This window comes from Physeter macrocephalus, chromosome 2, assembly GCF_002837175.3.
Source record: "Physeter macrocephalus isolate SW-GA chromosome 2, ASM283717v5, whole genome shotgun sequence".
NCBI classification, from domain to species: domain Eukaryota; kingdom Metazoa; phylum Chordata; class Mammalia; order Artiodactyla; family Physeteridae; genus Physeter; species Physeter macrocephalus.
The window spans coordinates 39,774,959-39,799,026 of record NC_041215.1 but is presented as its reverse complement, the minus strand read 5'-3'; the positions used below and the strand labels follow the sequence as shown (position 1 = coordinate 39,799,026).

The 24,068-nt window shown below is 55.6% G+C and overlaps 1 protein-coding gene across 2 annotated transcripts in view; it reads left to right on the top strand.

Moving 5' to 3' along the window:
- Window positions 1-24,068, top strand: part of GLI2 (GLI family zinc finger 2) — a 250,812-nt gene that overhangs the window by 193,029 nt on the left and 33,715 nt on the right. For both annotated transcript variants that reach the window (XM_024117097.2, XM_024117100.3), the window contains 2 exons: window positions 18,338-18,540; window positions 21,820-22,005. In XM_024117097.2, coding sequence (XP_023972865.1) covers window positions 18,338-18,540; window positions 21,820-22,005 — 389 coding nt within the window. The remainder of the gene's footprint in view (window positions 1-18,337; window positions 18,541-21,819; window positions 22,006-24,068) is intronic.

Here is a 24,068-nt window from a genome sequence, read left to right as displayed (position 1 = left end):
TTTTCAAGGGCAGGGGAGAATGTCCTGCAGTCTCTCCATCACCTGGTAACCGCTAGCAGGGAACAGCTCTTTGGATCCCCTCCTGCCCCTGCCCCTTGGAAACAGGCTCAACGGGTAACGTGGGGACCAAGGCTGAGGCGGGGCACGGCAGGCCCTCAGCTGGAGCCCCCCTACCTCCTCGGTGTGTGCGGGAGTCAGGGCTGCCTTGGGCCGGGACCAACTCCCGTGTTTGCAGGGAGGGTAGAAGCTTGTGTTCCTGGTGCAAGAGACTGGGTAGATCCCCAACTCCTCACCCTGCTTGTGAGGTCCTTCCCATCCGAGCCCTGCCCTGGGGCTTCAGAGAGGACCAATTCCAACTGCTGCAGCCCAGAAGGGTTAGAGACACGGCTCGTGGAGCAGTTCTCAAACCTGGCTGAAAATCTGAACTAGGATGTGTCTGAAAGATGCACATTCCTAGGCCCCGACCCCAGAAGTTCTGGCTCTTTCAGGCTAAGGTGAGGCCTGGGAATATGCCTGTTTATAGACACCCACAGGCCAGAGTCAGGGGCCACCCTGCTTATTTTATACCCAAGAAAGCGGGCCCAGAGCTGTGTTTTGGTTGTCCAGAGTCAGAGCTAGCAGGCTTTTAGGCCTTTCCTCTCCATGATAACAACTCTGCAGTATAGGTGTTAAACATCCCCTGGTTCCCCCTCATCACCCACTCACAGATGCCCACGAGTTGACCTAAATCTCTTCATATTCTCAGTCTGTGGAAGGAGGTGCGCATGCTGGAGGGGGGTGGCGGGGAGGGGACGGCCACAGCATCTCAACCGTAGGGAGGACAGTCCCCCGCCGCTCTCCGCTTGCCGGTCTCCATACCTGACCTCTGACATCCACGACCCCCAGCACCTACCTGGATTCTGGACCTGCTGGAGGTCACCCGATCCTGAGCTGTAATTGGCGAGCAGTGCTCCAGCCGTCACAGCCAAGGCCACCCTGCACGGAAAAGGAAGGGGGCAGGGCTCTTGCTAGGGACAGATGGCTCCGGGACTTAGCCATCAGTTCATGGAAAGTCCACACGCACTTTAAAGTCCCAGGTACTTTAAGTAGTGCCAGCTGGTGGGTGTGAAAGCCTCTGCCCACCATCTTCTGGCCACTCTGTCACGCGTGTACACTGCCCACCCCACCCCCACCAGAGCTGTTCAGGACGGCCGGACCTACCTCGTCCTGGTGACTGCATATCGGGGGGATAGTCCCCCCCCACCGCTTCCCTCAAGAAGGTAGTTTCTTGGCTGTTGCTGGCTGAGCTCACGAACGGTCAGGTCTCGGGGGATTTGAAGATGGCTTTTGCCAAGGTCAGTGTTCCATCAAGACGGCACTCGCTCGTCGTGAGAGTAATAAACACGCAGTCGGCTTGGCTTGCGACTCACCTGCGTTGTCCTGGGCCCCTGACAACTCTGTCCTCAGCCAGCCACCGATGGGGGCAGAAAGATACATGAAGATTTTCTTCTTGGCCCAACATGCCAGGTTCACGGTTCAGAGAGGACTGGCTTTGTTTGTGTTTCGAGAAGACCGTTCTCTGCCCTCTGCAAATGTGCGTGCTTTTGTCAAGCGACAGATGGAAGAAAGGAGGAAACTTCCAAAGGGCATGTCCGCCTGGATCCCGGGCCAGGATGCTAGGTGGGCTCCCACTCGCTCACCAGGGGCCTCGTCCTCCTCCCCCTCGGCCCACACTGTCCGTCTCCAGGGAGCGCTCCTTAAAAGCCACGTGGCTGGGCTTCCCTGGTGGCGCAGTGGTTGAGAGTCCGCCTGCCGATGCAGGAGACACAGGTTCGTGCCCCGGTCCGGGAAGATCCCACGTGCTGCGGAGCGGCCGGGACCGTGAGCCATGACCGCTGAGCCTGCGCGTCCGGAGCCTGTGCTCCGCAACGGGAGAGCCCACAACAGTGAGAGCCCCGCGTACCGCAAAAAAAAAAAAAAAAAAAAGCCACGCGGCTGACCGCATCTTCAGAAGAACTGCCCGGCAGGTGGACACGGAGCCCAGAAAAGCCCAGGACTATGCAGTTTTTAGGGCAGCTCGCCCTCCTCCCTCGGCTGTCTGAGGGCTGAGTGACAGATAGATGTGGAGCCTTGGCTCCTGGTGATGGGCGTGGCCCTCAGAGAGACCTCCAGGCAGGTCCCTTCCTGTCTCTGGGTGGCAGGATGCTGGGCTCAGACTAACTGAGATGCAGCCACAGCAGCCTGTGTCCAGCCCTCTGGATTATGTCATCTGACCCTCATCAGCACCACACAGAAAGGCAGCATGTCACTCCCGCTGGATATGTGGGGAAACCGAGGCACGGCGAGGGTGACCGCTGTCTCCAGGGACATTCTGCTAGTAAGTAGCATGGCAGGGACTTGAACCCGGGCAGCTTGACCCTAGAGGGCTCTTCTCCGCCCTGACCCCTCTGCGGAAGCCTCTCTCCTCTGAGAGCTTCGGATCCCCAGCTCCAGGATCGTGCTGAGCGGCGTGGGTCGGACAGCTCATTCATAATGGAATCCGCCTGTAAAAGTTTAATGAGGAGCGTGTCTGATAAGGCGGCCCGCTCTTTGATCTTTGCTGAACACCGGCCCTCGCAGAAGGGTTGCTGCCTGACTCTGGGCTTTGCAGAGCACCCGTGTGGTCAGCCGAGGGCAGGAGGGGCCCCAGGAGTGAAGCAGATCTTGATGTGCAAAAATGAGGCGGGCCTACAGCAGGGGAGGGTGCACGGAGCAGGTGTGGGGAGGTACTGCCCGGTGGAAAGGTCCTGCAGGGTTGAGAGGTGATCTTTCTGCTTTCTCTCCGGACCCGCTGGGCCCCCGTCAACCTGGGCAGTTCCCATCCCACACCCCCAGGATGTAGGAGAACAGGGTGGGGCCAGGGTTTAAGTCCTATGCCATCTATATACCCTTGATATCCTTGGGCTGGCTCTTAACCTCCAGAGCCTCGGTTTCCACGTCTCTAAAATGGAGACAAAACAGTAGCCCACATGGGGCGCTTGTGAGAATCAGGTGAGTGAGTGAGTTTAAAGCACAGAGGACAGGTCCTGGTGCCCAGTGATTGCTGGACAATGGCTTGCTCTTTCCACTCTCCTGTTGACACCAGAAGGAAACCCACATTTCATTCCAGGCACTCTGCTTGGTGCTGGGCAGATGATATTAGATCCAATCCTCTCAATGCCCCATAAGGTGGGTGATATTCTCCCCCATTCATAGAGCAGAAAATTGGAGGTTTCCAGAATTTAAGGGCTTGCCAAGATCATTCAGCCAGAAAGTGAGATCTGACCCTCAAGCCTGTGCTCTTCTCTATGCTGTGATTATCTTCGGAGAGGAAGAGGCATCTCATTGTAGGTCTTAGGGCTACGCTGTGTTATCTTTGCTGTAATCAATCCAAAGGAATTAATCACTAACAGTAAAATTTCAGGTGTTGGTGGACAGATTGGCCTTTGAGAGTGGGGGGGTCTTTTCCCACTGTCCGCATCGCGTCCGTATCGTTCACTCTGGGTGGAAGCTGCTGCCGGTGCCCAGAATGCATCCGTTTATTGAGCCTAATTCATTCTTGCTGGATTTATCTGTGTCCCAAGTGCTGTCACTCGGGGTCACTCCTGCCAGCCTTGGTCCACACTGGTGAGAGAATTCGTGACCAGTGCCCTGCCCCTGAGTCCTGTTGCAGCCATTCTCCAAGCCTCCATCACTGCAGCCAGCATCGCTGTACCAATTATGTGCCCTGGGGCCCACGGGGAAGAAATATGTCTGGCACCATATGAGCCCCTTCCTTCATCTTCCCCTTCCAGGAGCTGTATTTCTGAAATGTGAACTTAACCTGTCCCACACAAGCAAAGTAGCGTTTACTTGTTGCTTCGCTCAGTGGGGAAGTTCTTAGCACTTGTTCATTTCACGACACTCACGCAGTGCCTGTGATGTGCCAGCCTTGCACCAGGGATACGGTCCAAGGAGGCACAGTCTGGGTACTCACAGACAGCGCATGGCCTGGGAGGGGGAGGGGGGAACCCAAGCAGTTACAGAGTGGTGTGCAGGTGGGAGAGGAGGGGTCGGGGGAACCCAGAGCACCAGGAAACCAGGAGCGGAAAGCATTTGTCAGCAGGAAGGCTGGGAGGCCTGCCTCTGCCTATCCCACTGCTATAGCCCCAGAGTTGCCCTTGTTCCAGTGAGGGGCCTCGACTCCCGGGCCCTTTTCAAAGCACACGCTAATGGACTCCAAAGCTGGGTAGAAATTGACAGCCCACCCCCCTCTAAGAAGAAGAGATGTCTTATCTAAACTATTTGGGATTATCCATCTCATTTTGACAGGCATCCAGGAAAGGAAATTCCACACAGCCCATTGGCTGGCCAGGCCAGAGTGGAAGAAGTCTGACCGTGGTGGAGTTTCCCTGCATGTAGCCCACCCTCCGCCCAGGCCCCTAGGGAAGCCTAACGAAGCCCCTCCCCCAACCCCAAGACCAAGTGTCTCACTCCCATCCGTGGCTCCCCCTCCAGCCCCCTGCATTTGCCCTGTGATGGGACCATCCCCATAAGGCCGTGACTTTCGGGAAGATTCTGCTCAGCTGTGCTCAGCCAAGGGTGGCTCCTCTTACAGATGCAGGGCCCACATACCCAGAGGCTAGCTCACACCTCAGGTGCCTGGGCAGGGGTGGCTAACCGGTGTGGCTGCACAAACAAGCGGATGGAGCCCACCACCTCCCCTCCACGCCCAGCTCTGCACAAGGCATCACTTCGCTAGGAGAAAAGGCTCCTTGATAACTTACTCTTGTTTCGTCTGCTGTTCTGGGTTTGTATGTTTGAAAACACTGATCACCTTCCCACCCTTGTTCTCCGAGGAGAAGAAAGTGTGATAAAGGGCGGGTGACTGAATTAACCCCCGTTGCCTGTGTGGCTAGAGCTTAACCAAGTCCATCTGTATGGCCTCCTTTGTAGGTGCAATTTTATAACCTAATTTCCCTACCAAAACATCAGTGTTTACTTAGTAAGAAATCTGCTCTTCATCAGCTGAACACAGTGATTTCTTTATTATGGGTCTGCCTTGCTCGGGGAGTGACAGCTGAGAGCTGGCGCTCAGCTAGGTCTGGCGGGACGTGCATGTCTGGGATGGGGACGGGGTGAGCGCAGGGTCGGAAGGATTGCATGTGTATATGATGTGTGTCGGTCGCAGAGCAGGGTTAGGGTGAGGGTTAGCGTTAGGGTCTGGGGCTGGCTGGGAGGGAACCTGGCAGCAGAGAGATGGAGCGGCCAAGATGAGCCCACTGGGTGACCCCGGAGACAATCACTGGACCCTCAAACCCTTCTAGCAGCCCACACAGGTTCTCCACAACAGCCCTGCGGTCTCTCCACTCCCGACCCCAGAACCCCCGTCCACTCGGCCAGCTTCTAACCAGAGGCCAGCTTCTACCCAGCCATCCTTTTTAAAAATCTGATCTTATTACACTGAAGACGTACAAAAGGATAGTAAAAGCATGGTTACGATGTAAAGAGTATTAATGACCATTGTCCCCTGCTCTGCCCGGGAACGGGGGATGTGCCAGCACCTTTGAGTTCCCGTGTGGCCCTCCAAGGTCCTGCCCCGGGGCTCCCCCTCCACCACCCTCTGGGACTTGGAGTTATCACCCCTGCATCTGTAACAGTTGTACCTGATGTCTGACTCTTGTAATAATACATTGTTTGGGTTTGCTCTGTGTGCTTTATATAAATAGAGCAGTTCTAGTCTATATAAATAGAATCATTGCAGATGGATTCTTGGGGAACCTGGTTTTCACGGGTCATGGAAAGTTCCAGGGAGTCATCCCATTGGTGCGTGGGGCTCTTAATTCGTTAATTCTCACTGCTCTGAAGCAGTCTGGACTGACAGGCACCTGGGATGCGTCTGTGCTTTTGCTATTTTGAACATCATTGCAGTGATAGCTCTAGCACTGTCCTCCGGGCCTCATGTACCACCCATTCCTTAGAATAAATGTGTGTTTGAGAATGAAATTGCTGAATCATGGGGTAGTCACGTTTTAACCCTCCTTGATGTTGCCAGATTTTTTGCCGAGCCACTCCCACCAGCAGTGTTTGAGGGCCCAGCCTGCGCCTCATCCTTGTTATCAGGGTGATGTCATCCACATTTTAATTTTTGCTTAAATGGCATCTCCTGTGATTCGATTTTTTAATTTCCCATATCACTAATGATGCTGACTACATCCTTTCATATGTTTCTTGGCCAAGAATGTTTCCTGCTCGTGAAATGCCTGTTCAGCTATTTTGCCCATTTTTCTATGGAGTTGTCTTTTTCCTATTGATTTGACTAAGCTTTTTATATATTAAGGCTACTCATTTTGTGGTTGGTTATCTCTGGTGCAAATATCCTCTCCCAGTCTGTGCCCAGTCTCTTTGCTCCCATGATGAAGTGTCTGGGTGACGGGAAGTTCCTGTTAAAACCCGGCTCAGGTTGCCAACATTTGCTTCATGGTTTTCCCTACGTGCTCTCCCCCCACCGAGCTGTCTGGTCTGACCTTCAGCCCTAGGACTCTGCTACCTATTCCCCGATTTGACCCACCCTTTTTTCAACTATTCTCCTGTCTCAAAACACCAAGCCTGCACCACTCACTGCCTCCTTTCCATTCCTCTGTAAGAGTCGAGGCCCAGCTCAGATGCCATCTTCTGCAGGAAGCCTTCTCAGATTGCCCCAGCAGAGTGAATGAATCCTTTCCTTCCCACCCCTCTTTCTGCTCCAGCACATTGTAGACTGTTTGTAGGCTGCAGTCAGTGTCCATGCTCCCTCCCTGATCCCAGAGGTCCCAGCATGGTGATTTTGTTTTATTGAAGTATAGTTGATTTACAATATTGTGTTCGTTTCGTGTGTACAGCAAAGTGATTCGGTTACATATATGTCTTTTTCAGATTATTTTCCATTATAGGTTATTACAAGATATTGAATATAGTTCCCTGTGTATGCAGTAGGACCTTGTTGTTTATCTATTTCATGTATCTTAGTGTATATCTGTTCATCCCGAATTCCTAATTTATCCTCCACCCCCACCTTTCCTCTTTGGTAACCATAAGGTTGTTTTCTATGTCTATGAGTCTGTTTCTGTTTTGTAGGTAAGTTCATTTGTATCATTTTTTTAGATTACAGATATAAGCAATAGCGTATGGTATTTGTCTTTCCCTGTCTGACTTACTTCCCTTAGTATGATCATTTCTAGGCCCATCATGTTGCTGCAAATGGCCTTATTTCATTCTTTTTTTTATGACTGGGTAGTATTCCATTGTATATATGTGACACATCTTCTTTATCCATTCATCCATCGATGGACATTTAGGTTGCTTCCATGTCTTGGCTCTTGTACCTAGTCCCGCGTTTGTGATTCTGGGGGGGTGTCTTTTTCCGAGCAGCTTGTCGTCACCACGGCCTCGTGGGCACTCATGCCCTTTGCTGAGATCTGTGCGTGGGAGGGGGGCTGCAGAGGCAGGGCAATGTCAGGGCTGACCAGACACCCCTGGCTCAGCACATGTCAGTCAGGTTGGCAGCCACCTGCCCCGCTTCCTGGGGGTGGGGTCCTGGCCAAGTCCTCCTCCGACCTCCGCCTCCCTGCCCAGCATCGTCAGAGGCCCACACTCTGAGGCTGGCAGAGGAAATGATGCATGGCCACAGGAACAAAATCAGTGAATGGCCGGCTGCTTTGGTCCAGCTCCTGTTTACAGGTGTCCTTTTTGCTGGTTTTTAGAGCCTCCCCACGTGGACAGGGTGCAGCCCAGATGCACCAGAATGTGCAGGTTGGGCTCTGATTTGGGGAGAGGCAATTCTCCAGTGATTTCCAAGAGAATTCACTGCACCTCTCTTTACAGTTGCAAACCCCCTTAGTATATTTTGAAAAGGACTTGATTTCTGGAACTTTTAAAATTAATGTATGAAAAAGGTGGTAAGCAACCTTGCCAAGGTACAGTTTCATATACAAAAAGAAAAAGGAGACAAGCAAGAAACAACAAAACCAATAAACAAAAGCCTTGAAGAGGGGACTTGCCTGGTGGCACAGTGGTTAGGAATCCGCCTGCCAATGCAGGGCACACGGGTTCGAGCCCTGGTCCGGGAAGATCCCACATGCTGCAGAGCAACAAAGCCCGTGTGCCACAACTATTGAGCCTGTGGTCTGGAGCCCACGAGCCACAACTACTGAGCCAGCGTGCCACAACTACTGAATCCCACGCGCCTAGAGCCCGTGCTCTGCAACAAGAGAAGCCACTGCGACGAGAAGCCCGTGCACCGCAACGAAGAGTAGCCCCCGCTCTCCACAACTAGAGAAAGCCTGCGCGCAGCAACAAAGACCCAACGCAGCCAGAAATAAATAAATAAATTTATTTTTTTAAAAAAAACCTTGGAGAGGAGCTTGAACTCCACCCAGCGGGGCACGATGGAGCTCTGTTTCTATCTGTTCGTAGGCCAAGGGCAGCGGCCTTGCCGTGCAAGGGTGCCTGTGAGAGCAGACACATGCCCGCCCTGCCTCCCGGGTGCTAAGGATCCCCAGTTTGGGGAATAGCAGCAAGGCCAGCTTTGGGGAATTCATTAGCTTTCTGGCACATCAGTAGGCCCGAGGCCACCTGCCCGGTGTGTCTGAGAAAGTGTGTGCTTGGCCCTGAGCGGCTTGGCAATAGCAGAGGGTCCTGGCCTCCCCACGCTGAGCCTGCCGACCCCGCCCATGCCCCTGGGATCCCGGTGGGTGGTACATCTCAGCCCAAAGGCAGGACGGTGCATGCGAGCACGTGGTCCCCAGGGTGGGCGGGGGTGTGTGTGCAGGGCGCGCTCAGCTAAGCTAAGGGAAGCTGGTGACCGTGTAATCTGCGCGGCTGGCGGGAAGGCACTCTCCAGTGCCCTGTGACGGTGCCCTGTGACGCCAGGGATGGGACCTCTAGTGCTCAGATGCCCTCCCAGCCTGGAGGGGAGCTCCTCCCTCCTCCTTGTCCACTGGCCACTGATGGAGCACCCACTGGGGGGTGCAGGACTACTCAGGAAATAACACGCCGGCCCTGCTCCCTGTACACCTGACCTTCTCGGAAGAAATGTGACAGTAATGACAGCAGTTCCTGCTGCGTCCCAAAGGCCTCCTCCAGCCCAGCACGATAGGCGTGACACACCTTCCTAGCTCCTAACGAGTTACCGCAGACTCCGTGGCTTAAAACAACAGAAATCTATCCTCTCACGGTTCTGGAGATCAGAGTCCAAACTTAGTATCACTGGATCGAAATCAAACATCAATAGGGCTGTGCTCCCAAAGCAGGCTCTGGGGGAGAGTCGTTTCCTGGCCTCTTCCACCCTCTGGGGGCGGCTGGCGCTCCTTGGCTTGTGGCCGCATCCCTCTGGCCTCCGCCCCCCAGTTGCAGCCTGTGCCTGGGGCTGCCTCTCCAGAGGGGAGACAGACGCCACGTGAGCTCATCGCCGTATGACCAGCCTAGATGGATGCGCCCGGGGTCCAGGGAAGGAGCCATCCTCCGTGTCGGGGCAGGTTGGGAAAGAAGAGAAGGAGGAATGGAGGGACAGGCGTCCAGGCCAGCGCTGTGAGAAGGGGGTGAGGCAGGGCGCAGGACCAGAGAGCGAGCCGTGAGGGGCGCGCAGGATGTGGGGGGGACGCAGGCGTGTGGCCTCCTGCTGCCACGAGGGCCGTGGTCACCCCGAGAAGCAGGCTGGCGGTAAGGTTCGTGGGCTCACAGCCCTAGGCTACCAGACCTCTCCTTTTCCGTCCTCAGTGAAGGGCCCTAGGCCAGGCGAGAAGAAGGTGGTGCCCAGCACCTGGGTCTCGGTGTTCCGGTCCTGCTGCACCCACCGCCCTCGCCGTGGCTGTGCCAACTGCGCTTTGGGTATCAGTCATGCTGTCTGTGAAATGGGACGTGAAGGGCTTATGCCTGCCTCTTCTGGCCCTACTGCCCCGCACAGGAAAAGGTCTGAACAAAGCCGCCAGAAGGAGTGCCTCTTGGTGGCCAAGGCTGCTTCCTCCCCGCCGCCGACCCGCGTGGGAGATGCTGCCCTGACAGCTCGTGCTGAGTCTGGGTGAGTCAGCGCCCTCAGCTCTGCATTGTTCTCCCTCCTCTCCAAACAGGCACAGTGGGTGGGGTCCGGGGGCGTGAATCCCTGCACATCTGTCCCCTCCGCTCCCCGAATTAAGGAGCACTTTGGTTCCTGCCCCCGCGCCTTGGCTCAGGCTGTGCCGGGGGTCAGACGCCCCCCAACTCCTCCCATCAGCGAAGGCTCACCCTGCCCCCCAGTCGCCCCCCGAGGCTGGCGGAAGCCAACGCCCTCTAGAAGCGCACCCCATCGTGCCAGCGCCCAGGGATGGCGCCCGTCCTCAAGGGTCTAGGCGTGCTGGCTCAGGCCCAGCCAGCTCAGGCTGAGATACGCACGGACGTGCAGGGTTCCCAGCGCCCTGACCTGCCCTTTCATCTGCCTGCAAAACTTTTGTGCCAGCACATGGGAAGGGGCCTGGGGCTGGATGCTGGGGGACGCAGGCTGGGGCCACTCCGCCCCCCTCTGACTTCCTTGCATTCACTCACCTGTTAAATCTAAGACAAGAGACGGTAGGCACAGGCCGAGCACCTAGCAGGCGCCCAGGACCGCAGCATGCATTTTCCACACTGAGCTCTTTCCCTCTCCCAGCCGCCCCATCCTGCCAGCCAGGGGGCGGATAGCACAACGGAGGTCCACAAGGAGTGACGGAGCCGTAATTCACACCCAGGGTCCAGGCTCTGCCCGCCTGTGTGAGCAGCTCCCCTCCGCCTGCGCCCCTGCCCCCAGGGTCCGGCTGAGGCCGTGTCTGCACAGGGACACCAGGCTGGGCTTGTCAGGGACAGAAACAGCTGTGGCGGGAGCTTGCCTGTCCATGCGAACGCTCTTGGGACGTCTGAGGACTGAGCCTGCCTTCCCAGAGTCAGAAAGGCGCTCGGCCCCTTACGGCTCTGCAGCCTCGGGCGAGGCTCCTAACTGCCCCGAGCCTCGGGTTTCCTTCTCTTTGCAGTGGGGGCAACGCAGCCTGCCTTGCGGAGTTGCTGGACGTGCTGCCCGCCATCGGCGTCCAGTGAACGTTGACCACGTGCTCAGGAATAGCATCCCCGGCAGTGCCCACTTAGGCTGGAACGGCAGCCGGCCAGCTAGGTCTGCACTTGCTTGGTCCCTTTTTCTCCTTTCTTCGCCCGGCTGGTGGCCTGGCCCTGAAATCTTGTCCGGGGGGTCGGCAGGGCCCTCCCAAGAGGGAGGGAGGGAGGGAAACAGGAAAGAGCCTGCTAAGGAGAGGCCCGATGCTGGGCTTGCCTCCAGGGAGGAGGACACACACACACACACACACACACACACGCCAGCACAGCTGCCCGTGCCGCCCAGCAGCTATGGGCAGGGTGCCTGCAGGCCAGAGGATGCCCAGGCCCGGGGAACTACGGTTTGGGTCTGCCTTGCAGGAAGCCGGGCCCCTGGATCACTCCGGGCAGGGGGAGGCTGATTAGTCAAGGCTCGCCTTGACAGGCCCTGGCAGTTGCCTAAGACAGAAAAAGTCAGCTGAAACTGGTTGAAACAAACAAACAAATGCATTGGCTCAGAGAACTGAAAAGGCCAAGGGTACCAGCTTCCGGCAAAGCCAGATCCCTCTCCAGGGGCTCTATTCAAGAAACTGGTTTCACGGCACTCAGCTCTGATGTTTGTGTATCATCTCTGTTCCTGGCCTCTCCCTTCAGGGCTCCCAGCGGCTCCACCCACACAGCAACCTCTGTGGACAGAGCGTACTTCTTTCCCAAAGATTTCAGCCGAAGGGGCTGTCTGGGGCACATGCCCATCTCTGATGGTGCCTGGGGATGTGGAATGTCTGATCGTCAGGGCACAGGCTACATGGCACCCACCCACAGCAGAAGAAGGGAAGCGGGTCCAATACAGATCTGGCCCAAAGCTCTCTGTGGGCTCTGCCGCTCCCCCCGCCAACATGTTCTTATGCTCTAGCCTTTCTCTGTACTTGCTGCTTCCTTTATTTACCATGTGCTCATGAGCTCCTATTCATCCTTCAGAACCCAGCTCAAGGTCACCTCCTCTGAGGAACCTTCAGGCAGAGTTAGGGAATTTGTTCCTCTGCTGGAATCTTTAAACTGATTTGTGTTTGTGCCTCTTCCACTTGGGCTCTGAGCTCCCTGCAGGTCGCTGGGAACAGAGCAAGGGCTTGGGGCAATTTTCTTGGGAAGATTAACAAATATGGGAAGAAACAGTTGATAGAATCAGGCTCAGATGAGCTCAGAGCTGGACCGAAAGGTGGAAGGCAATGCATACAGGTAGTGTCCAAGGCGAGCAGCCTGCAGAAAGGCTGACTTTGCCGGTCCGGTTGACTGAGGCCTGCAAGCGTGTGAGTGTGCACACGTGTGTGCCCACAGCCCGGGAGAATGTGACCATCTTTTAAAATGAGCTCACACATCTGGTCCCCTCCTCCCATATCCTCAAGGTCCCTTCCTTGAGTCTCTGCCCAGTTGCTGGAATTCAAGGCCTGGATGGGCCACGGCTAAGACCAGGCGTGGGATCCCACAGCCTACAGCATGGAAATGGAAGAAGAAAGGGAGGCTGTGGCTGAGGGGTGGCCTGAAGCAGCAGCTCCGATTTCACGGCATCTGCCTTGCCTGGTAGGTCCAACGGCACTGTTCTTGGTTCCCCAGCCCTGGTAGCACCGCCTGTGTGGGGACTGTCAGGCGGGATGGGGCAAGCGTCCAAGAAAGAGCAGCTCTGGTCCCTGAAGGACCAGCCTTGAAGGATGGCTGTGTTGGTGTGATTTCAGGGCTGCTGGGAAGGCCCCTGGTCCCTCAAATGCATTCCTAATGCTTCAAATTCTGCCACTTGAGATTCATTCCTTCGGCTTTGTTCGGTCTGTTAAAACGACAGTCTCCTGGAACATTTGTGACCCTGGAGCCCATCAGTCTTTCACAGCACAGCGTGAGGGAGAGGCTCCATCTCCCTGCTGAAAGCTGACTGGATTGTGCATGGTGATGGGATGGCAGTGGGGGTGAAGACAGGGAGCTGGAGCGGGGCGGGCAATGGGGGGAGTAAGTTCTTTTCTTCCCTGGGCCGCCGCCACCTCTGTGATCCTGCACCCACCAGAGCCCCGCTCGCTCACAAAGCGTCACAGTCACCAAGAGCACCCGCTTCTCTGCTGGGGGACGGGCCCAGGTACAGGCTCGGGTCCAGACCTGCCTGGACTGCTTGTAGTTCCTATACTTGCTCTCTGAGTGACCTTGGGCAAGGGGCCTAGCCTTTCTGAGAGTGTTCTCATCTGTAGAATGGGCATAAGGTGCCTACTTTTGTGGATTTTAAAATTTAGATTAGTAAATGAAATACGTGCATGTGACCCCATGGCAGCTGGCACCCAGTCTTAAGGAAGTGCCAGGTCAGGGCACAGCTGAGCGGTGCCATGCAGAGGGGACATCTAAGGAGGCTTCCCAGAGGAGGTGTCTCAGCCGTCGTCTGTAGCTGTGTTCATGGGCCTGTTGTCTTGGGTCCCGCAGGCCCAGGTCAGCAGACACTCCGCACCCCGAGTTGGCTTGTTGCTGAAAAGGGAAGGGAAGGGGCTTAGTGCTTGTGAACCCCCTACCGTGTGCCCAGCGCCGGTCTTTGTCTGCCACCTGGTGAGGCACCAGAGGGGAGCAGCATCCTGGCCGCGGCCGCCCAGCTGAGTGGGAAGGATCAGGGCTGGCCCTGTCCACTGCTCCCGGACCCCGACCTCGGTCCCCCTGGACAGCCTCCAGAACCCAGCTGTGCTCTGCCTTGCCAGGACTCACCTTTGCTTCTGGCCCCCCTGGGAGGCTCTGCTGGCCCAGACCCCTCTCCCAGGCCTGGCGCCGGAAGGACGGGGGCTGTTCTGTGCACCCTTTCATCAGCTCTCTTGTTACCTAACCCACCTCACGGCCATGCCCTGTCGAATCTGCTTAGGGGCAGGCAGTGGCCTCTCCGAGCTTCCTGCTTTGTCACACCAAGGGGACAGGGAGTCCTCGACACTGTTCCCTGTTGGGGCAGGGAGAGCCTGGGCTGAGGGCGGCACCGTCCCGGCAGTGCGGCAGCTTGGCTTGCATCCCGGCCTGCGTCTCTGGCCACACGGCTAGGGTGTGACCTCCGTCTCTGGACCCAGGGCCCTCGTGGGTGAGGTGCCCTGTTGGTGCCAGTTTTCCCGTCTCCTCCCGGCGGGCCATCAGGCTGGCCATCATCACGGGCTGCTGTTTTGAAGTCAGCATCGCTGTGGGGAGGGGCGCGGCCTGGAAGAGCCTCGAGCTCCTCCCCGTTTCCTTGGAGAACAATGTGATGTGTAGGGGATAACAGAGGTCGCTCTCCTCCAAAGGATGGTAGCAGAGGTGGAGAGATGAAAGTCCCAGCTCCTCAGCATGGGGACTCGGCCCCCACCTGCCACCTCCAGGCCCAGCTGCTGAGGCTGCACTGATTCCGGCCCCGCCAGGCAGCGCCACAGCGGGGTGCACGTTGCCACGACAAGACCCCCTCCAGCCTCCTGTTTGGCCGGTGGGATGGGAGTCACCTTGGACAGACCAGGGCCACTATGGACCCTCCATGTGTTCCTTTAAATCCCCACGTAATCACTGGCTTGTCTTGCGGGGCCTTAGCTGTGGTCCTTGCACCCCACGGGGTGACGTGTTGCTAGGGAGGCCTGGCCAGGCCACTTAGGGCCACCAGCTTCAGTAACGCCAGGCTGCCCTGCCCTCGAACCTGGCCAGCATCTTGTGGGCCCTGGAACCTACCCTGCCTCGAGTGCCCGGCTGTGGACCAAGGCTCTGAGGACAGGAGACGCATCACTCCCTCACTCTTCTCCCCAGACACGTGGCCTCTGTGGCCCAAAGCCGCTTCTTTGGTCCCTGGCACTCAGTGCAGTTTCCTCACAGGTGGCCTGGCCTCTAATGGCGGCTTGTGAGTGAGGATGTCTGGAGGCTGTGACTGATGGCAGAGGCTCCCTTCTGCCAGGCTCAGTGCCTGGTTCACAGATGTGTCACCATCACTGGCTCTGAAGATACCTCTGAACACCTGTGGGATAACAGTTGCCTGCCAGATGCTTGATGCAGCGGTGCCTGGGACATGCCCTGCTCCCTGGTTACCTGGGGAACACACCTGCCCACCTAAGATGGGAACTGTGCCCCCGGGGGGAGCAGAGACCTCATGCCAGAGGAAGGGGTTTCAGGGAGAGCGCCACTGACCACCGGGGTCCCTTGACCCAGGCTTGCAGGGAAGAGAAGGAATTGCCCTGACGAGGTATAGGGTGCAGGTAGGCCAAGCACTGGCATGGGCGAAAGCACCATGGCGTGGAAGTGCCCCGGCGGGTTCATTGGATCTGCACATCTGTTGCAATTACATCTGCAAAAGCTCGAAAATAAAGTAGCAGAATGCGTACACCCAGGCCTGTAGAGCGGCCTCTGAGCACAGAGCTGTGTAACCCAGATGTTAAGGCATCTGGATGTCGCCTGTTTGGGTCCTGGTTCGCACTGTGTCATAAGCACAGTTTTCATGCCCTGTTGCACATAATCACTAATTAGCCCTGGTGTGCTCCAGCCCATGGACAAGTCATGCCCTCTCTGAAGTAACCGGTTCTCACAGCATCTTTTCACACATCCGACGTCAAGGTTTTGAGGGCTTCCCAGGCACATCTGGATTTTGCCCTCAAAGTGTGGTACTAATGCTGTAATAACAACTCTCGCTTATTGACTGGCGGCTGTGTCTCAGGCACCATTTGGGGGACTTTCATCCTCATGGCAACCCCAGGAAATGGGCAATGTTGTTCTCCCCATTTTACAAATGAGGAAACTGAGTCTTGGTGAGGTTAAATTACTTGCTCAGCGGAAATGAGCTGATGAAGGCTAACGTTCTTTTTTTAAATTTTTATTGAAATATAGTTTCATTTACAGTGTTCTGTCAGTTTCAGGTGTACAGCAAAGTGACTCAGTTATATACATATATATATATATTCTTTTTTTTTAGGTTCTTTTTCATCATAGGTTATTACAAGATATTGAGTATAGTTCACTGTGCTATACACTGGGTCCTTATTGTTTATTTATTTTATGTAGAGTAGAGTGTATCTGTTAATCCCAAACTCCTAATTTATCCCTCCCCTTACTTTTCCTCTTTGGTAGCCGTAAGTTTGTTTTCTATGTCTGTGAGTCTATTTCTATTTTGTAAATAAGTTTATTCGTATCATTTTTTAAGATTTCAAATATAAGTGACATCATATGGTATTTGTCTTTGTCTGATTTACTTCACTTAGTATGATAATCTCTAGGTCCATTCATGTTGCTGCAAATGGAATTATTTCATTATTATTTTTTTAACATCTTTATTGGAGTATAATTGCTTTACCCTCTAGGTGGTCACAAAGCACCGAGCTGATCTCCCTGTGCTATGCGGCTGCTTCCCACTAGCTGTCCACCCTACGTTTGGTAGTGTATATATGTCCATGCCACTCTCTCACTTCGTCACAGCTTACCCTTCCCCCTCCCCATATCCTCAAGGCCATGCTCTAGTAGGATGTGTGTTTTATTCCCGTCCTACCCCTAGTCTCGTCATGGCATCTTTTTTTCCTTAGATTCCATATATATGTGTTAGCATACGGTATTTGTTTTTCTTCTTCTGACTTACTTCACTCTGAATGACAGACTCCAGGTCCATCCACCTCACTACAAATAAATCAATTTCGTTTCTTTTTATGGCTGAGTAATATTCCATTGTATATATGTGCCATATCTTCTTTACCCATTCATCTGTCGATGGACACTTAGGTTGCTTCCATCTCCTGGCTATTGTAAATAGAGCTGCAATGAACATTTTGGTACATGACTCTTTTTGAATTATGGTTTTCTCAGGGTATATGCCCAGTAGTGGGATTGCTGGGTCGTATGGTAGTTCTATTTGTAGTTTTTTAAGGAACCTCCATACTGTTCTCCATAGTGGCTGTATCAATTTACATTCCCACCAACAGTGCAAGAGGGTTCCCTTTTCTCCACACCCTCTCCAGCATTTATTGTTCCTAGATTTTTTGATGATGGCCATTCTGACCGGTGTGAGATATTCCATTGTATATATGTACCACATCTTCTTTATCCATTCATCTGTCAATGGACATTTAGGTTGTTTCCATGTCTTAGCTATTGTAAATAGTGCTGCTATGAATATTGGGGTGCATGTACCTTTTCAAATTAGTGTTTTCTCAGGGTATACGCCCAGGAGTGGGATTGCTGGGTCGTATGGTAGTTCTATTTTTAGTTTTTTAAGGAACCTCCATACTGTTCTCCATAGTGGCTGAGATTCTAATGCAGGTTGGTCTGATTTGAACACATATTCTTTGCACCGTGTCAAGTCACAGAGAGGCCCCTAGTTTCTGAAAAATCGAAAATGAAATCTTGGTAGATTTGGTTCCAGTGACTTAGTTGTGCTTTCACAGCAGCTTCCCCCAGTCTGATTTCTTCTTTAATATGGGCAAGTTTTGGAGTAGATGACCTCAAAATACCCCTGTAGCTAACATGCCGACAGCTGCTTGGAGGCCCCCGGGGAGCAGGCCTGTCCTTTTGTTGAGCTGAGCAGGTACCTCCTGGAGGGCCGACCATAGCAATGGGCCGTGGCCACACCAGCCCCCGCCCAGGGGACCGCACCAGGTGCATGCCCGATTGTCAGTGGGCGTCAGAGAAGGGGGACTCTGGGAACATCTGAAGGAGATCCATGTAAGGAAAGAGGTAGAATATGATATTCCAAAATGTTCATGACGGCTCAGCGTTTCCAGATGCTCCTTGAATCCTAATCTTTTCTTTTACAGCCGATCCCGTGGCCGAGTGCTTCACTGCAGGGATTGTCCCATGGAAGCCCCCAATTCTCCATCTTTCAGGGCATCGCCTGATTTTTCTGGTTCTGTTAGGAAGATGAGCTCTTTGTATCTTCCCCCTGGTGTTAGTATTTTCACAGTCTGTTTTTCACACCAGTTGGTAGGATGCGGGCGTTCGTCCATTTCGGAGACTTACTTGTTAATGCGTCCGGCCCGGGGAAGCAGTGGTGACAGATCGCACAGGTGTGTGACCTGCCAAGCTTGTGGTCCAGCAAATCCAGCTCTGTGTGTGCAGAATTCCATCACCAACACGAGACGGGTGGGTGGGCAGAGCTGCACCAGCCCCGGGAGCTTTCCACCTGCGTTTACTGGCTAGTGTATGAGATTTGAGACTCTGTATGAGGGTGACCAGGGGATGTTGGCGAATAAATAAAGGTTCAGCAGCCCGTTTGATTCTGCTGCTTGACGGGGTTCCCTGGGCATCCTCCCGGGCGGGCCACACCTCCTTAAAACGTTCCCCTTTGTCTCTGCAGGCCTCCTGCCCTGAGTGGCAGCCCGGTCATCTCGGATATCTCATTGATCCGACTTTCCCCACACCCTGCCGGCCCTGGGGAGTCCCCCTTCAACGCCCCACACCCGTACGTGAGCTCCCACATGGAGCAGTACCTCTGCACTGTGCACGGCAGCCCCACGCACCCTGCCATCTCTGCGGCCAGGGGCCTCAGCCCTGCGGACGGTGAGTAGGGGGGCCTGGGGCACCGGGGTCGGGGGAGGGATGCTAACTCTAATGCTGTCATTCCTCAGCTGCTGTCCGTGGGGTGGTCAGTGGCTGGCCTTCCTCCCTGCCCCCCACCAACAGTAGGTCTTTCGATAAATGAGTGGTCCCAGACAAGGGAACCAGGGGTGCATTGGTTTGTGCGCTCATTAGAGAACTATTCGTAGGACTTCCCAGGTGGCGCAGTGGTTAAGAATCCGCCTGCTGATGCAGGGGACACAGATTCGAGCCCTGGTCCGGGAAGATCCCACGTGCCGCGGAGCCACTAAGCCCGTGCGCCACAACCACTGAGCCTGCGCTCTAGAGCCCGTGAGCGACACCTACTAAGCCCACGTGCCACAACTACTGAGCCTGCGCTCTAGAGCCCACGAGCCACAACTACTGAGGCCACATGCCACAACCACTGAGGCTGCGCTGTAGAGCCCACGTGCCACAACTACTGAGCCTGCGCTCTAGAGCCCACGAGCGACAACTACTGAGCCCACATGCCACAACTACTGAGGCTGTGCTCTAGAGCCTGCAAGCCACATCTACTGAGCCTGTGTGCCACAACTACTGAGCCTGTGCTCTAGAGCCCACGAGCCACAACTACTGAGCCCACATGCCACAACTACTGAAGCCCGCGCACCTAGAGCCTGTGCTCCACAACAAGAGAAGCCACTGCAATGAGAAGCCCGTGCACCGCAACGAAGAGTAGCCTCCGTTCGCCGCAACTAGAGAAAGCCCGCGCGCAGCAACGAAGACCCAACGCAGCCAAAAATAAATAATAAATAAATTTATTTTTAAAAAGAACTATTCATAAACAGCCTTGGCATACAAATTACGTAATAAGAATGGTGACGTCTGTTTATTCATGGAGGTCCTATCTTAGGTGAGAATTACTTGGTTGCAAGATGCCAAAGTCTGCAGAAGCTGGTGTTAAGCAGAGTGGGTGTTGTATCGGGGTGTCTCAGGGCCCCCTCAGAGCAGAAAGAAGGCAGAGCTGGGCAGGTTTCTGTCTGCATCTCTGGCAGGTCAACGCATGGCCTCTAAATGAGACCCCAGCCCCAAGGCTCCGGGGTGACCACCAGTGACTTTGTGTCCCTCCTGAGAGGATGATGAGTGGCCCAGCTCAGTCAGATGGCAACCCTGTTCAATTCATTTGAGACAGAAAAGGGCAGAGTCACAAAGAGAAACCAGACAAGGTGAATGGCTGCAGCCGCGGGACGTGAAGACGGCCAGCCAGGATGGGGCCTTTCATAAATGGCCCTTCACCACTGCTCCTGGCCCTGAAATCTCCGTGGGCCCCCGAGTGGCCGCGACCAATCCGGGATGTCCCAAAGGGTGTGACACATCCACACAGAGCCCGTGTCTCCTGGGAAGTGGACCGGAGCTCCCCAGCCTCTCCTGGCGGTGCAGGCCAGGGTCCAGACGCTGCTCCTGCCTTGAAGTTCACACGTGGTGCAGCGGGCAGCCTGGTGCCCTCAGGAAGATACGTCTACATCATAAGCCCTGAACCCGAGACCGTGGCCTCATGTGGAAAAGGGCCCTCTGCCGATGTGATTAAGTTGGGGATTCTGAGTCGAAGAGATCGTCCTGGATTATCCACGTGGGCCTTAAATCCAATGACAAGTGTCCTTATAAGGGACACATAGATAAGAAGACACCGCAAAGATGGGAGTGATGTGGCTACAAGCCAAGGAAGCTGGCAACTCCCAGAAGCTGGAAGAGGCAAGCAACAGGTTTTCCCCTAAAGCCTCCGGAGTGGGTGGCCCTGCTGACACCTTGATTTTGGACTTCTGGCCTCGAGACCTGAGGGAGAATAAAAATCTGTTTTCACAGCAGTTAGCAGCAAGCCTGTACTAACTTGTTGCAGCAGCCTGAGGAAACTAATACACACAGAGACGGGGCGGTCCTCTCGAGGCCTGGGTCAGGGAGGGCCCTGAGAGATGTCTGTACTCCTACAGACAAAGGGCAGAGGCAGGGTCCGCCAGACCAGACTGTGTGTGTGTGTGTGCCTGTGCGCGCATGCGTGTGTGCTGCGTGCGTGTGCGTGTGTGCGCGCGTGTGCGTGGAGAACAGTGGCACTCAAGGAAGACTTCAGCGAAGAGGCACGAGCAAGAAGGGGGAGGGGAGGGCATTTCCAGCACAGACAGGCCAGGCAGAGGCCGTGGGGCTGCAGGCTAGGGCTGTCCCTAGAGGATACAGCAGGAGAGGGAGGGGAGGAGGAGGAGGAGGAGGGGAGGGTGACCGCTTCCACGGACCGGCTGCTGCTCTCTGCGCAGAGTGTGTGCATCTCCTTTGGCACCTGCCCGGACTAATAGCAGGCAGGCCAGTTCCCGGGCTCTGGATTCAAACTCCCTGCTGTGTGGCCTGGAGCGGCATCTTTATCTCTTGAAGTGCCGGAGTCCTCATCTGCCGAGGGGATCAGCTCACGGTGTGATGCTCGTGAAACCAGAGAGTGGATGTGGTCCCCTCAGCCCCGTGCCTGCACCCACCCAGCGGAACGCCCAGCACAACGTTGGCTGATGCTATCATTTTTAATAGTAATTTGACTGGTGGGTATTATTACCCCCATCTTACGGATGGAAAACTGAGCTAGCTCAGAGAGGTGGCACCTTCTTAATTTTGCACACCTGGTAAAAGCCAGGGCACCCGAGGGGTATGTTTGGTTTCCAAGCCCCTCTTTAACTAACACCACACCCTTGAGTGCCAGGCCCCCTCAAGATACTCTGAAGTTCACCCTCCGGGCCTCTTGGCTAAGCCCCGGCAGGGCTGAGTGCGGGGCTGAAGGCAGACCGCCTGCCCCGGTTCTGACAGGCGAGGAGCTTTATCTGGCCAGGGCGGGCGAGCGCTCGCCTGCCATCCCACTTTGAGAGTTGAGTGAGTCTGACCTGGCGCCCAGCTGTCTGGCCACCCTGGCACCTCCGACTGCATCTCCTTTTTCCTTTGGAGCCTATGCTGGACCATGGACCCTGGAGCTCTGGGCGTCTGTGGGGCCTGGACTGGGAGGAGGAAGCAGTTGTTTATGGCTCTCAGCAAGCGGAGGAATGTGGAGGCTGGGTTCTGGCCGCCCCGTCAGCAGAAACAGCCCCGCCCCAGCCGGCTGCTCGGGGGCTGACCAGGGACGGCGGGGGAGGGGGCCCGGGGGGCAGGGGAGGGCCGGAGGGCCCAGAGGGACCTCCTCGGGCCAGGTGCATGGTTCTCTTCTTTTTGGCCAGATTCTGACAGTTTCTTCCTCTCCTTCCCTCCCGCCCACAGCGGCCCACGAGCACCTTAAGGAGAGGGGGCTGTTTGGCCTCCCCCCTCCAGGCACCAACCCCTCAGACTATTACCACCAGATGACCCTCATGGCAGGGCACCCCACGCCGTATGGGGACCTGCTGATGCAGAGCGGGGGTGCGGCCAGTGCACCCCATCTCCATGACTACCTCAATCCAGTGGACGGTGAGTGCTGGGCCAGGGTGTGTGTGGGGAGCAGGACGGGCTGACGGCCGCCCTGAGGCCGATGAGGGTGCTTGTTGTTCCTCTTGTGGGGGGCAGGAGCCCAGTGGAGGAATCTGGGGTTTACCCCAGTCCCTGCCATGACTGCTGTCCTCGGGGACTGCGTCTGAACCACACACACAAATGCTTAGTGAGTCATCACGGGCCAGGAGGTGTAGGAACTGCAGTCACTCCAGGGAAGCAAAGGGACTCATCTCTGCCTTCATGGAACTTCCTTACAGCTTAGTGGGGAGAGACACACCATTCAGGAACGGGGTAAGGAGCACTGAGTGGATGAGGGTGCCGTCTTGAAGGAGGAAATCAGGAAATCCTCACTGAGAAGATGATATTCAAGCAAAGAACTGAAAGGGATGAGCCATGCAGACATAGGCCAAAGAGTGATACAGGCAGGAGAGACAGCAAGTGCAAAGGGCCTGAGGCCGCAGTGGGCCTGCTGGGATCAAGAAAAGCCCGGGAGGCCAGTGTACCTGGTACCCAGTGAGTGAAGGGGCAGTAGGGTGGGGCCAGAGCTCAGGGGCTGGCTGTGCCTGTCGGTCAAGGCTTGGTGAAACTTTGGCTTTCACGCAGAGTGAGCTGGGGCCCGTGGAGGGGGTCGGACAGAGGAGGAATGAGACCTGACTTATTCTTAAAAGGGATTTCATTCTGGCTGCTGGTCGGAGAACAGATTTAGGGGCACGGTGGAAGCAGGTGGTCCAGCTGTCAGAGGTGGGAGGAAAGGCCATGCTTCAGATGGAGTTTGAAGGAAGAGCCACAAGATTTGTTCCTGGCTGGGATGTAGAGTCAGGGAGGAAGAAAGACATTGAGGACAGCACTGGGGCCTCAGGCCTGAGTAGTTGGAGGACAGAGTTGTCAGTAACTCACCCGGACCCGTTTGGGGGCGCAGCCAGTCGGGTGTTCTGGGGAGATGAGGTGCCTGGTGCCCATGAGGTACCAAGTCGCCCGCCCACCCCCAGCCATCCTCACAGCTGCTTTTACAGGGGCAGCTGCACCCTGACCGTGAGCCAGCCCCTGGGGTCAGATGGAGCCCCCATGTGGGGGAGAAAGCTAAAGACGTCTCCCCTCCCCAGTCAACACTGCTCCGCCTGCGGCTCTGGAGCTCATCCCAGAGACCCCCAGGGATCCAGGCCAGGCAGCGGGGCTGGAAGCCACAGCGAGGGGCCGGCAGGCGGCTCCTGCAGATTTATACCCCTCAAGCCCTTTTTCACTCCCTGGTGGCAGGGAGCAGACAGACACCTGCAGGAGACCTGCTGGGTTGCAGGTAGTCCCGAAGACTCGGTGGGGGGGCCCTGCACCCCTCAGCCACCTCCCGTCCCCCAGTCCTCCACCCTGGGCTTCCAGTCCACACCAGCCACTGCAACTCCACCTTCTCGGCCGGATCAAAGCCGAGCCCCTCACTTCCTAAGGCCTGGCTGAGATCTCACCTCCTCCAGGAAGTCCCTCTGGATGCCCCCTCCCTCCCCTCCTTTCCTTGTGACCACCAGGCGTTCTTGACCTCCTCAATCAATAGAAATTGATAAGAGGCCAGACAAGAGATCCAGGCAAGGCTTTATGGGGGCTCCTGCTGCAGCCGGGGGTGGGGAGCGAGAACAACTAACAAGGTTTCCTTGCTCGTTCACTCCCCGAGGTGGGGCAGGCTGGTTCCTTATATGGGGTGAGGATGGGGGTGTGTCGGGGGGAGGCGTAGCCTAGGTGCTCCGCCCACCCCTTTGGTGGTGCTGCGTGCAGGGGGCATACGCAGTACATGCTTTTGCTCCAGGCTCCTCAGAAGTGGCAGTTGGGTTTTTGGTCTTTCTGTATCTTGTTGTCCATAATTTGCCCCAACTGCACATATACACAAGTTGTTTTTAGTCCCTTATAGATTCTCTGTATTTTGTTGCTCAAGAAGATGTTTGCCCAGGTGCCAGCACTGCAGCACAGGGTCCAGGTCCTGCCTGTCTCATTGTCTCTCTGCCCTGCTCACCGCACACTTACGGGGGCCACCTCGAGTGGTCCCTGAGCACCGCTGC